We start from the raw sequence: 12,412 nt of genomic DNA, 5'->3' as shown, positions 1-12,412 counted from the left end.
TTAATATTAACTCATTAAAAAAATAGTATCATCTGATTCACTGATAATATATAAAATTTATACACTATATAATAATATATTAAATATAAATTTTTATAAATATATCTAAAAAAATTACAGTTACTGAAATTTCAACTCCAAACTATGAAATTTCAATTCAGAAATTGTGAGTTGTATATTATATACTTAGTGGTTAACTACATTAACAAATATAAACTTGTTTAAGAATCGCTGGCTTAAAAAAACAGTGAATACGGCTGTATTTGATCACAAACAAACGAAATATATATAGAAATAAAAAGGATGGAACTACCGGTATTTTTTTGCAATGACCCACCACCAAAGTAGCAGAGCTTTCAACAATTCTCTTATCTAAAACCAGTTAACAAACAAAGCCCGATCTGCTCCTCTCAATACCCATACATCCTCCTCTTTCTTTCTTTAGACGCCGCCGCATGTTATTTTCTTTCTAGTTCTAAAAATCAGAGATAATCTCTGTAGAGAGAGAGAGAGAGAGAGGGATTATAGATCATAGATCTATATCAAAGACAGATGAGTGCAAATAATGGAGGGGGGCCGTGTGGCGCCTGCAAATTCCTTCGGCGAAAGTGCGTGAAAGGGTGCATATTTGCACCATATTTTGACTCGGACCAAGGCACGACTCACTTTGCTGCGGTGCACAAGGTTTTTGGTGCGAGCAATGCTTCAAAGATGCTGCAGCGAATACCGGCTCACAAGCGCGTCGATGCCGTTGTTACACTCTGCTATGAAGCTTTGGCTAGGGTTAGAGACCCTGTTTATGGCTGTGTTGGCCACATCTTTACCCTCCAACAACAGGTCAGCCCTCTGAATTTGATTTTAAAATTTCTTTTCTTTTTCCTATCTATATGTAATTATTTCTCCCACAGTCATGAGTATGTCACTATTTTAAATATGGGGCAAGGGGCTTGTTAAGGCAAGAATCGATAAATTCATTAAACATGATAACATCGATCTTTCTGTATTAACTTTGAGTGTTTTAATTGTCAACGTTAGGTCTTAGGGTTTTGCTTTCCTTCTTCCTCCTTTTTCTTTTCTTTTCTTTTTTGAGTTCAAAATTTCACTGAATCATGGGTACAGTAGTAGTAATTTTGTTGTTTTCTACATTTAGGTGCACAAGTTATTGCATGCACCTGCGCGGTTACAACTTTTCTCAATTAGAGAAGTGGAAGTATGTAAGAGAAGCTTATAGTAGCCCATTCCTAGCTAATTTGAGTAAAATCTTATAACCAGATTTGACATAAGTAACCAGCTGTTTCATAGCCATAGGCCAACAGAAATGGCTAAAACTTAATTAAAAGTTCAAGTGTACATGCAAACGTGTGTCTTGGAGGGTGTAGCCGTCCGGTAAAAGTTTGACAACTGAATTAATAGTATATATATATATATATATATATATATATATATATATATATTGTGGAAGTAAACTAGTTAGTCAAGGTTTTCACATTTGTAACCCTATTTGTTTCTTCAACGCCAAAGACTAAAAACATAAAGGGTTTTTGATCAATCGCTCGTTAGGGTTTCCTAGTGGTAGCCTTTGCCTGTTACGGTTCTCTTGGCTTCTATGATTGCAAAACGTTAAAGCCAAATTACCCAAAGTTTTGTTTACTATAGTTTTTCTTTTGGGATAAAGCCATTACCCTCGAAATTTTCTTAAAAACAATAAAAGTACTGGACTTGTTGGCTAAATTTTACTTTGGAAAGGTAGTGTTTTTTGGTTGTCTAACTCGTATTGGTGTTTTCTAATTGAAATTGCACCAAATTCATAATAAATTGCGCTTCGGCTGGTGGCTGTCACACGTAGTGGTGAATGGCAAAATGGTTCGGTTGCTTGCCGGAGCCAGCAAGCAAGTTTAGCAACTCGAGAAATATTCAAATAGTTTTGGCTTTGACTTTGTTAGTCCTTTGTCTTAAGCATATACTTTTTCATATGCTAAAAGAGTAGAAAATGTGTAGCTACAAATGGGTGTTAATTTCTTCATGCATGGAGAGGCTCATGGGTCCTACCATGTGCAGGTTCGATCATGGTGAACTTCCTTCACCAAATGAAATCTCTTTCTTTTATTGTTGGATGGTGAGATTTACTTGTATGGATTATCTTCTTGATGAAATGCCTTTTGAGAAACCCATCATGGAATATGGATAACTATCTTCTTCATCACTTCATGAAAAATGGTCCTTCATTATTAAAAAAAAGGTTTAGATTTTTTGGGAAGTTGGTCTACTTATGTAACCATTTTGAACACGGATTTAACAATACTCCTTTCAAGAATTAGAATACAGTTTTCTTCTTCTTCTTTCCACTTATGTTTGTTGGGCAGATGAGCACAAAGAAATATAGTATGAGCTTTAATTAGGTAGGATACCATTATCTTCTTAAAATTGATTATTTTAAATTCCTCGAGAGAGATAAGACAAATAGTTAATTTATTCATATTAAATTGCATTATAATTGAATATATATATATATATATATACCATTTTAATATTAAAATATGAATATTTTACAAACATTAAGTCTCATTTTGACGCTGTATGTTTGTTACCTGGTGAGAAACCTTTATTTTTTTATTTTTACATTACATTAATTTTTTTTCTAACTGTTCTCCGTTCCACTGTTGGCAACCTCTTATCTAAATTTGATAATTCATGATTTATTTCATGTTTTTTTCTATTAAATATGTGTAAAATATAAAAATTATCATATCAAATTTATATTATATGTTAAACACGAAACATTTTTTTTTATCAAACTTATATATTACTTTTGTTAAAATTTAAATCGTATTATTTTTATATTGAATCTTCGTTTCGTGTTTCATATTACCAAGTGTACTTTTATTTATATACATATGAAAATATAATAATAACTGTTTGTTAACTCACAGATAAATTTAAATTTATCTTGTGATTGCAGGTAGTGAATTTACAGGCAGAGTTAGCCTACATTCGGGCCCGTCTTTCTACGTTGCAGCGCTTCCCTCTAACGCCACCATCTCAAGCCCAATGCCTATCGGCAACGAGTCTTCACTCCTCATCAGAAATAAGATCTGACTTGGTGTCTTCTTCTGACATGTCAATGCACTTTTATACACCACAACCACAACAGACTTCAATCGAGCTCACAAGTTTTCCAAATCCTTTTGGTCAAGAAATGGAGAACGAGGAGCTTCAAGCTTTAGCCCGGGAATTTGTCTCCAGATATCTTCCTGGTGTTCGATGCCGGCCTTCGACTTCTAGTTAAAACTTCTGATGTTGTTAACCATAACCTTTCATGTGCTTTGTCCCAGATAACTGCTATTGATTCTGCAATCTAATGAAATCGTACCCTTTTTTTTCTACTTGAGTTCACAATTTCATCCAATGTTAGCGGCAGCGGTTCGTGTTTTTCAGCTTGTTCAAGGGTTCCTATTTTCTGGATTGTTACAAATTTTTAGTGCTTCAAGTCATGGATGTCATTTTTATCCCCCCAACTTAAAAGAGTAATTCGATTTTCCAGGTACCTGGAAACTATCGCTGCTCTAAAGCAATGCTCTTGCCTCCAATGATTTGATTACAAGTGCATCGTGGATAAACGTGATAGTCTAAAGTGCATCGTGGATAAACGTGATAGTCTAATATATATATATATATATATATATATATTTTTTTTTTTTTTTTTTTCTTTCTAGAAGAAATTGTCATAGTTCGCAGTTACCAAATTAGCATTGACGCGTCGGTGCTAAACAGCTAAATCCATGGTTGGGCCAGTTTAGAAGCCCACAGACATCTCTTTTGTTTATTAGTGCGCCACTAAAACGAGTTAGTTTTTTCTCATTCTTACGGCACGCGACAACATCCCATGGTTCAGGTCCAAGAACCATTGCCCGGAAATCTAAGAGTTGTGCTATAAAAGAGCAGGTCTTCTATTCATGTGATAAGATAAGACCTATCAAATTTCCTTTGAACTTGTCAGTTGTCATGCAGGTTAGATAATTGTTAGTGACATTACATAGTATACTTTTGAATTCCTAATACAAACTCTGATGAAGATTAGATAAAATTTGCGAGATCGGTACCAGAAAAACTTGTAATATTAAAAAAAGAGGGGCCATCCAGCCCAAAGCATTTCCAACCACACGCACTCTTTAAAACGACAAACTTGACCATTCATCAGATAATCATCTTGCACCATCCACCTTTGGCTTCCTTTCTTTTTTGTGTTTTTTTTTTTTCCCAATTCTTAATATTTATCATTCAATATGTTATAAATACCGCTAAAATTCCAAAATGTAAACTTTCTGGCATGTGTAAACTAGATTCTCTGCATGCACGGTCATCCAGTCCCTGAATCCACTGTTGTAGATTGTACTTTGTGGCTTATGCTATGTAAGAAGAGAATGCAGAAAACTACAACCGACTTCCGCACCACAATAATGTTGGGAAGAACTAATCAGTTCTGACCCCAGAGCTAAATAGCTAAGAGATGCAATACTACAAGTACAACCATTTCATATAGGAAGATTGATCCTGCAGAAAAGTCAGATTGCCGTTTCTCACTCTCAAAATTCACACTCCACTTTATAAGGAAAGACAGTGCAATATCTCCAGAACATTGACAGAGACTAACTACTAATACATAATCGCATAGGGAGGAGTAACTACCTGTGCAAAATTTATTTTCTTCAATCCATTTGTCATTTGTTAAGTCAAGAATGCTCTTGCTTCAGGAACCATATGATGCCAAGCCTGGAAAACCAGCAGAGCGTCCCACGATCAAAGATCTTATGTCAGTTTCATACGGGGATCCCCCACATCAAAGTATATTCATTCCAAGAAAAAGGTTTGACATGGCAGAGAAACAATTCTTAGTGGCGATGCAATGCCAATTCCATTTAACATAACAAAGTGTTTAATAATCGTTTAAAATTCCCCAGCAATTTTGAGCACGTCTGCCTCAAGGGCATATCCTACGTGGCTCCTAACCTCTTATTAACAAAATTCTGTAATTCAAAGTAGATCATATGTACCAAACTTCTAGTTTGTTGAATTGAATATTTCAAGCTACAGCATCATTTAATAACCAATAACAGCAATAGAAATAACCCCAAGTGACTTCAGACATGCAAGGTATTTATGATATATACAAATATGAAACTGAGTCCGGTGATTAATTTAATGAAATACAGAGTCCAAAAGGAAACTTTTGTATTTAAGTATATAAAGTGGGGAAAGTTGCTAACTATTATACCTGTTTCAAGTGATACCTGCCACTACAGATAAAGGAGAAAGATGATGACATCAATTCCTCAAGAAATTGACTGCAAAGGTCAAATAGATTAAAGAAAACATATGAATCAGTTATAGTTCAATTTGAAACCTGCATCACCTAACTATAGACCTGGCTTTGGATACTATATTTTCATATAGTCAATAACTTGACTCTTCTTATACTTTCTTCACATAGAAACATAATTAGAACTGAATCCAATCTTTAAGCTTTATGTATTTAACTTATTTCTCTTCCCATACGATAAGGGACACGGATCAGCCATGAGTTTTTCTACCATCTGGATTCATCAAAACTCGAATTTCAGCACATAGTTATGAAAGAAGGTGGCATTTCCTTCCATTATAATTAACCGGCTTAAAATATTTACATAAGAAAGCATCATATCTGCATTGGATAATTTTCCTATTTTAACTCCCATACAGCTTAAAAGATTTATATTTCTGACAAGGTTAAATTGTTTCTGTGCAAAAACCATTTAAGCCATGAGCAAGGGTTGAGACCTTTGGCATATAATCAAATGCCCATATCCAAAAAGGCACAATTTACAAAAGAAAGCACCGTATCTATAATGGAGAATTTGCCCACTTCGAATACCATACAGCTTAAAAGATTAATATTTCTGACAAGTTTAAATTGTTTCTGTACACAAACATTTGGGACATAAGCAACAGTGGACGACTTTGGCATATAATCAAATTCCCATATCCAAAAAGGCTCAATTTAATTGGACCATAACTACATTATAGAAAGAAAGTAAGCTACCATAATTTTACAACAAAATGACTTTTACCTATGCAAATAAAGAAACTGTGAAATCACACATATTTGGTCTAGGTATGAGACACTCTGTAAGTAAGGGTAAATTTCATTCAGACCCACCACAATAGGGTTGGCCCCAACATCTATTGACTGCAATGAGAGCCCCACAATTATAAACTGTGCTAAGAAGTCATTTATTATATTATTTGGATAATTTCAGTCTAAAAATATCACATATCAAGCATGCAACCATATGATAAGATTATTAAATCATCAGTCAGCCCTGAAGAAGTATTATTAAATCATCAAGCGTAATTTTAACTATAAACTCACTATATGACCTCAGTCTGCAGGCTAAAATGGTGGTCCAACTTCTTGACATAATCAAGGCATAAGTTGCAAAGCCTTAATCTTGTTAAAAGAAACTGTAAAAGTATAAACCAGTCAGCAATTCCCTAAACAAATACGTTACTTGAATTTCAATCATTATGTTACCAACGAGGAGAGAGGGAAAGTGAGAAAGAGGGGCATACCAGAACACTCTAAACTATCATTCATCAACAGAGACGCAATCCTGGATATAATATTAAACCCACGCAACATGTACACATGGAGACATGTTGAACATTAAAAAACACAGGGACACCAGAAAACAACTTAACATGGTAATGGATTGAGAAACATAAAACAAGACAACATATTTATTGGGATTCCGACATTGAGTACAGAGAATAACCTAAACAGCAGCCAAATCTTTCCTCCAAATCATATATATTTCAAAAGAAAAAAGCATATGCTCAGTCTTTCTCTACACAAAGAGTATTATTAGGACTGATTTTGGGCAGGGTAAGAATACCAGAGTTATGATACAAACACCCTAGCAAGCTAGACTCTATCAACCATCTGGTTCTCCATATCAATGCAAAGTCAAGCAGAGTTAAGGAAATCGAGCTACCAAACAGAGTATTAATGTAAACAAAAAATTAATAGTGATAAGCAAAAGCCACAGAAAAAAGAACGTGGCAGTACCCACCAACTCAGTTGAAGAAAGTTCCTTGATAGAACTTGATGTCAAGCTCTCCAGTAATAGGCATAGCAAAAAGAACTATTGAATGTACAATGCACCTAAAACATTCACAGACAATCACTACTATGGTTCACAATACATAACTAAAAAACAATAACAATAAACAAAGGTGAAAAGAGAGGGAGGATAAAGCAACATACAAATTAAGTAGCCCATAGAAATCATCCTGACAATTTGACCCATAATACATGATAATGATTACAACCACCAGCATGATCAAGCCAACTAGTAGATAGTTCAAACTCTTTGAAATTAGTAAAGAGAGGTGAACCTGTCATGCACTAATGAGCTTTGAAACAAAGGGAGGATACCAGATGATACGGAAGAGAACAGAAAGGATCAAAGGAACATTTATGTCATAATGAGGGCAGAAAAGAAAGAAAGATAGCACATATAATACAGTATACATACAAGAATCTAAAACGAAGAGTAAAGAAACCAGTCACTGGTGTCCGTAGTAAGAGGAAACCAGTCACTGGTCTAAAAATCATGAATGTCCACAACATTGTTAACAAATAGTTATAAATAAGGTATGTGCAGATGAGCCCAATTGGCTATACTTTACAGAAACCACACACAACAAAGATACCTAAAAGCATGTGAGAAGCTCCAATCTTCAGTATACATAAATTTACAATCCAGTGCCAGCTGTGAGAAGGGATGAAGGGGATAATATAAATTCATGATTATGTTAGAGTGGGTTAACCTGGCTCTTCAAGATTCTACACAATCTCTCCATGTCTAAATCCACTGTCACCACAATCCGTGCTGGAATCTAATCCACAAGGAGAATCATACCATTTAGGATTTTCTTGGTAGAAACTATCAACCTGAATGCCAACAAGACCTACGTCTGTCCCTATACCATCATCATGTCTCATGGGTTTGGTTAGTTTAGTATCTTCACAGTCAAGAATGCTCTTCTCATCAAAATCACTGCATTTCAACCACTTATCTGTCTTACAAGGCTCGCTGATCAGATCTTTCTGACTCCTACAATCCGTCCTCATTTGGTCCCAAGGAACAACATCCCCAAGTGTCCTTCCAAAACTGTCTTCATCATCTTCAATCAATTCTGCATCCTTGTCATCCCCATATATCCGATCATGGTGGTGATCACTCCAGTGTGACAAATCATTCTCCCCTACCAACATGTCATCTGAATGAGGTTTGTCAGAAAGCAATACCATTGACTTTGGACCCTCTTCCCCTAAACTTCTTACTTTACTCAAAATATCATATAGCTCCCTTGATACTGAACCCAACAACTGATGAGGAACCTTGCTAATCCTCCCCTCTAACAACCCAATTTCAGCTCTCAACTCCTGCACCTGCTGCAAAACAGCAAGCTGCAACTCTCCTTCCTTCCTCATTAATCCAAACCCCTCACTATCCAAATCATCACTTACCCCATAAACCATGTCCTGATCCATCAAAAACCCTCCCTTATGCCCAACAACACGATGCATAATCCTTGCATTCCCATCCAGCGGCCCTGGCTCATGGCCAGAATGCACCGCATACAACTTAAACACTGCCATCCCTTCCTCTTGATATACAAACGTCTTATCCTTATCATTATAATTGGCAATTGGCACTATTGCCCTGATTCTAAATCCACAGCCACACCTTTTAGATGCATAAGGTTCCCTCTTCAAAATCCTTGACTTCTTTGCTGCAGGCTCCCCTGCTCGATGACAAGCATAATCCTTCACCTCGGCCATAAAAGGCTTATATCTAATATATTTCTGTCTGATACAGAGCACAACCTTGTGCTTTGCAGCCAATTGCTGCAACCTATGAGGTACCTCCTTTGCAGGCACGTCAAAAGACTCTGTGTACTCAAAACGACGCCGTTTACTCCTTGAAGCAGATCCTGAGGAAGCATTGCATACAGGGCACGCCGCAACACAAACCCTGATGTAACTCTCGGGAATTCCATAGAACTTAGCACCTACAGTCCACACTTGCTTGATTCTCTCAATTGTTTCTTTAAGCCCTAAGTGTTTTAAATCGGCGTCGCCATGGAAACTCATAACGATTTCTTGCCATTGGTTAACATGGGAAACGAATTGATTAGAATTGTTTTTGAAGCAAAGGAATTCGTTACCGGAATTGGGGTCCACGTGTGCGGTGAGCTTGTCTTGGATTCGCTTCCACGCAGTCAGGTAAGCAGTGTCCTCGTTGCGGTCCTTCCACACGGCGCGCCACGATTTGAGGACAGAGCGGGGTGTGGCGGCTCGGATCTCAGCTGGAGTCGCTAAACGCTGCTCACGGATGCAGCGGATCATGAGGGAATGAGAGTCGGCGTTGAAGGTGTAGAACTGAGAGGAAATGTGAGCCTCGGGGCTAATGTATCCCAGGGGCTGATTGGTAATTTTCTGGGCAGTGTTTGTTAGGTCGGTTGTTGTTGTAGTTGTTGCGGTGGAGGAAGGGGCGTGGTGAGTGGTTGCGGCTGCGTCGTCGTTTTCGGAATCGGACCGACTAGGTGAGTCCGCGGAGGAAGAGGAGCGGAAAAGGACGATTTCGGGGAGGGAGAAGGGTGGGTCATGGGGAGGGGAAATGGACGGCTGTGATTGGGTATGGATGATCTGGGAAGGCGGGCTCAGATCAGGGTGGTGATGGAAGAGATCGTCTTCAGCTTTGTGGGGATTCATCACGGAGAGGAATGGCCGTCGGAGAAGAGGGAAAGAAGGGTAGTTTCCCAATATCTTCTATGCTTGTTCAGTTTCTATCTGACATTTTCTGAACTCAAAGGGTTTCTACTGTCTCTCTCTCTCTCTCTCTCTAAAAACCCTTTTTTTTTAGTCAATCCTTGCCTTTACTCCTTCAACTTCAATTTAAACTTTTGGAGTTTTTATATTATTATTTTTTTAATTTTATTTTTTGTCTTGGTTGCTGTTCCGTTTCTGTTTGTTCTATCTTTATTTTTTTACATTTTCTTTTTCTTTCTTTAGAATTAATGGATTTTGATCGGATGATGTACTTTTGACAGTGCCGTTAATTAAAGGTTAATGCCACGTCCGATTATTAACGTTCTCTGGTTTTCCATTAAAACAAATCGATTAAAATTATAATAAAATATTATAAATTTAACAAAAAAATTTATATAATTTTTATATAAAATATAATAAAAATACATAATTTATTAATTTTTATTCAATTTAAATATATTAATTATCAAATCTAAGTTAACGTGATTCTATTGACATTACACTTACGCAGTGTGTTTTAAAACATGGGCATCGATATCCATATGTTACTGGTCCTACCTATAAGCATTGAAGAAAATTGATATAAAATTCGTACCAATCCCGAATTTGCACCAACCTCATCGAATTGTAAAAGTCAATAAAAGATAAATTTGGGCCACGGAAATTAAATAAAGTACTCCTTGGCTTATTGTAGTTTGTACAAATTAGATTCTTGAAATATACGGAGAAAAAGTAATGGCCAAAATTTCATAGTGGGAGTGTATGGTGGGTAAATCCCCCTATTCTATATTAGTTGTAGGCACGACAAACTTCGTTGTGACATTTATTATTAATATTTATCATAATTATAGCCATAATTTTAGTTAGTGACCCAAACCGAGTGACATTAATTTTGCCAATTTGATAAATGTTTTGTTCAATTGAACTAACATGTTTTTAACAACACATGCTGTTGTAATTTAATATGCATCTTATTGTTTTTTTGACATATTTGTATTAATTTATTATATTATTTCAATTCAACATTTTGTTTTTTAGTTATTTACATTAATTTATTAAACTATTTTAATTTGATATGATGATTTCAGTTTTATAAAAACAATGAATAGTACAATTCAAATAATATTTTAATTTTAATTTTAAAAAATAAAATTATTATTATTCATTATTTTGATAGTCTTTTTCTCTTAATGCTGATTTTTTTTTCCCTGCATATAAATACGAGATTTCATTTGAAAGTTTTACTAAAATCGGAGGATGCATTTATGAGTAGGTCCTAGTGTAAGATGATTGCACTAATGATATAGGTGAGGGAAAATGGATGAGAGAGATGGATAAAGGCAGGGAAGTCTAAAAAGATTGGGAAAGATTTTGAATATTCAAAATGATAAATTAATTATTAATATCTAGTTTAAGTGATACAAAATTTAATTTTTTAAATAAAGTTTTAATTTCAAGTATTGTAAATAAAAAAATATTTTAGAGAATTTTTTTTTTTTTTATAAAATTTGATTTGATTTAATTTTGAATTAGTCAATATTTAACGTGATTATCAGATATAATAAATCTCATATTTCAAAAAAATCATCAAAATAATTTAATTTAAGAAAAATCATCAAAATAATTATTTCATATCAATATTTACTTATTCAATTCAAATTATGAATTTAAAAAATAAATTATATATAATAATTAAATGATAAATATTTATTTTAATAAATGTATAATTGATTATAATAATAAATAATAACTTTTTGTCCAAAATAATAATTAATTAAATGAAATAATATGCTGACGTTAATTAACTATTTTATTTATATTTTTTGTGAAATTAAGAATGAAAATCAAATCCCTAAACTAGTTTGATAAGTAAATTATTAATTTATCCCTTATATATTTTAGAATGCTGCGTTTTGAGTTGAACATTTCTAACTTGTGAGACTAAATCTTCATCTGTACATGTTATTTACGTTATATACTGTTGATAATTTTCTTCTTGAAAAGTTACAATACTTAATTGAAAATGAGAAAAAAAAAGTATAACACTAATTATAAAATAACTAATCCTAAAGGAAATCAACAAATCATGCATTTTTTTAGATACAACAATTACATATTTTTATATAGAATCTTTAAAAATAGTATTTTCATTTTTAATCCAAAGTTTATTTTTTATTTTTACTTCTAAAATAAAAAAATAAATTACGAAAGTATAGATTAAACAAATTCTTAAAATTAAAAACACTCATTAAAAAAAAAGTGATTTGAGAACATACCAAACTCGATCCAATATATAAAATATAATAAATTATGAGTGTAAATGCTATATAAATATTATTAAGTTAGTTGAATTTTATTAAAATAAAATTTTAATTCAGTTAACTTATTATCAAATCGAATTCAAATAATTTAATTTATTAAGCGAGTTAAATTTGAGAATTTTAATATCTAATTTTAATAGTTTACGAATTTAATTTAATTTTTATATTTTAATATTTTTTTTATTATTTTAATTAAAATTTATTATTTTATTTTTAT

At 33.9% G+C, this 12,412-nt stretch overlaps 2 protein-coding genes and 1 long non-coding RNA gene across 4 annotated transcripts; 1 reads left to right on the top strand and 2 right to left on the bottom strand.

Moving 5' to 3' along the window:
• Window positions 1-24: 24 nt before the first annotated feature.
• LBD19 (LOB domain-containing protein 19) lies at window positions 25-3,444 on the top strand. Its single transcript, XM_022903777.2, has 2 exons — window positions 25-837; window positions 2,960-3,444. Exons 1-2 carry the CDS (start codon window positions 553-555, stop codon window positions 3,284-3,286), a joined length of 612 nt encoding a protein of 203 aa, XP_022759512.2. The 5' UTR covers window positions 25-552; the 3' UTR covers window positions 3,287-3,444.
• Window positions 3,445-3,978: 534 nt separating this feature from the next.
• On the bottom strand, window positions 3,979-7,100 carry LOC111304629 (uncharacterized). 2 transcript variants are annotated; one of them, XR_016331115.1, is made up of 4 exons: window positions 6,407-7,100; window positions 5,273-5,342; window positions 4,687-4,770; window positions 3,979-4,551 (listed from the first exon to the last, which is right to left on the bottom strand). It is a non-coding gene; the product is annotated as an uncharacterized LOC111304629 (long non-coding RNA). The 2 variants fall into 2 exon arrangements; XR_016331114.1 differs by having other exon boundaries at window positions 5,273-7,100.
• Window positions 7,101-7,478: 378 nt separating this feature from the next.
• LOC149512748 (uncharacterized) lies at window positions 7,479-9,990 on the bottom strand. The gene has a single exon (XM_089750011.1). The coding sequence runs from the start codon at window positions 9,815-9,817 to the stop codon at window positions 7,883-7,885; it is 1,935 nt and encodes a 644-aa protein (XP_089606137.1). The 5' UTR covers window positions 9,818-9,990; the 3' UTR covers window positions 7,479-7,882.
• Window positions 9,991-12,412: the final 2,422 nt, after the last annotated feature.

This window comes from Durio zibethinus, chromosome 21, assembly GCF_047325235.1.
Source record: "Durio zibethinus cultivar Kanyao isolate XHJ-2024 chromosome 21, ASM4732523v1, whole genome shotgun sequence".
NCBI classification, from domain to species: Eukaryota; Viridiplantae; Streptophyta; class Magnoliopsida; order Malvales; family Malvaceae; genus Durio; species Durio zibethinus.
Note: the sequence above shows the minus strand (reverse complement) of the source record. Positions and strands in the feature narration are given on the sequence as shown.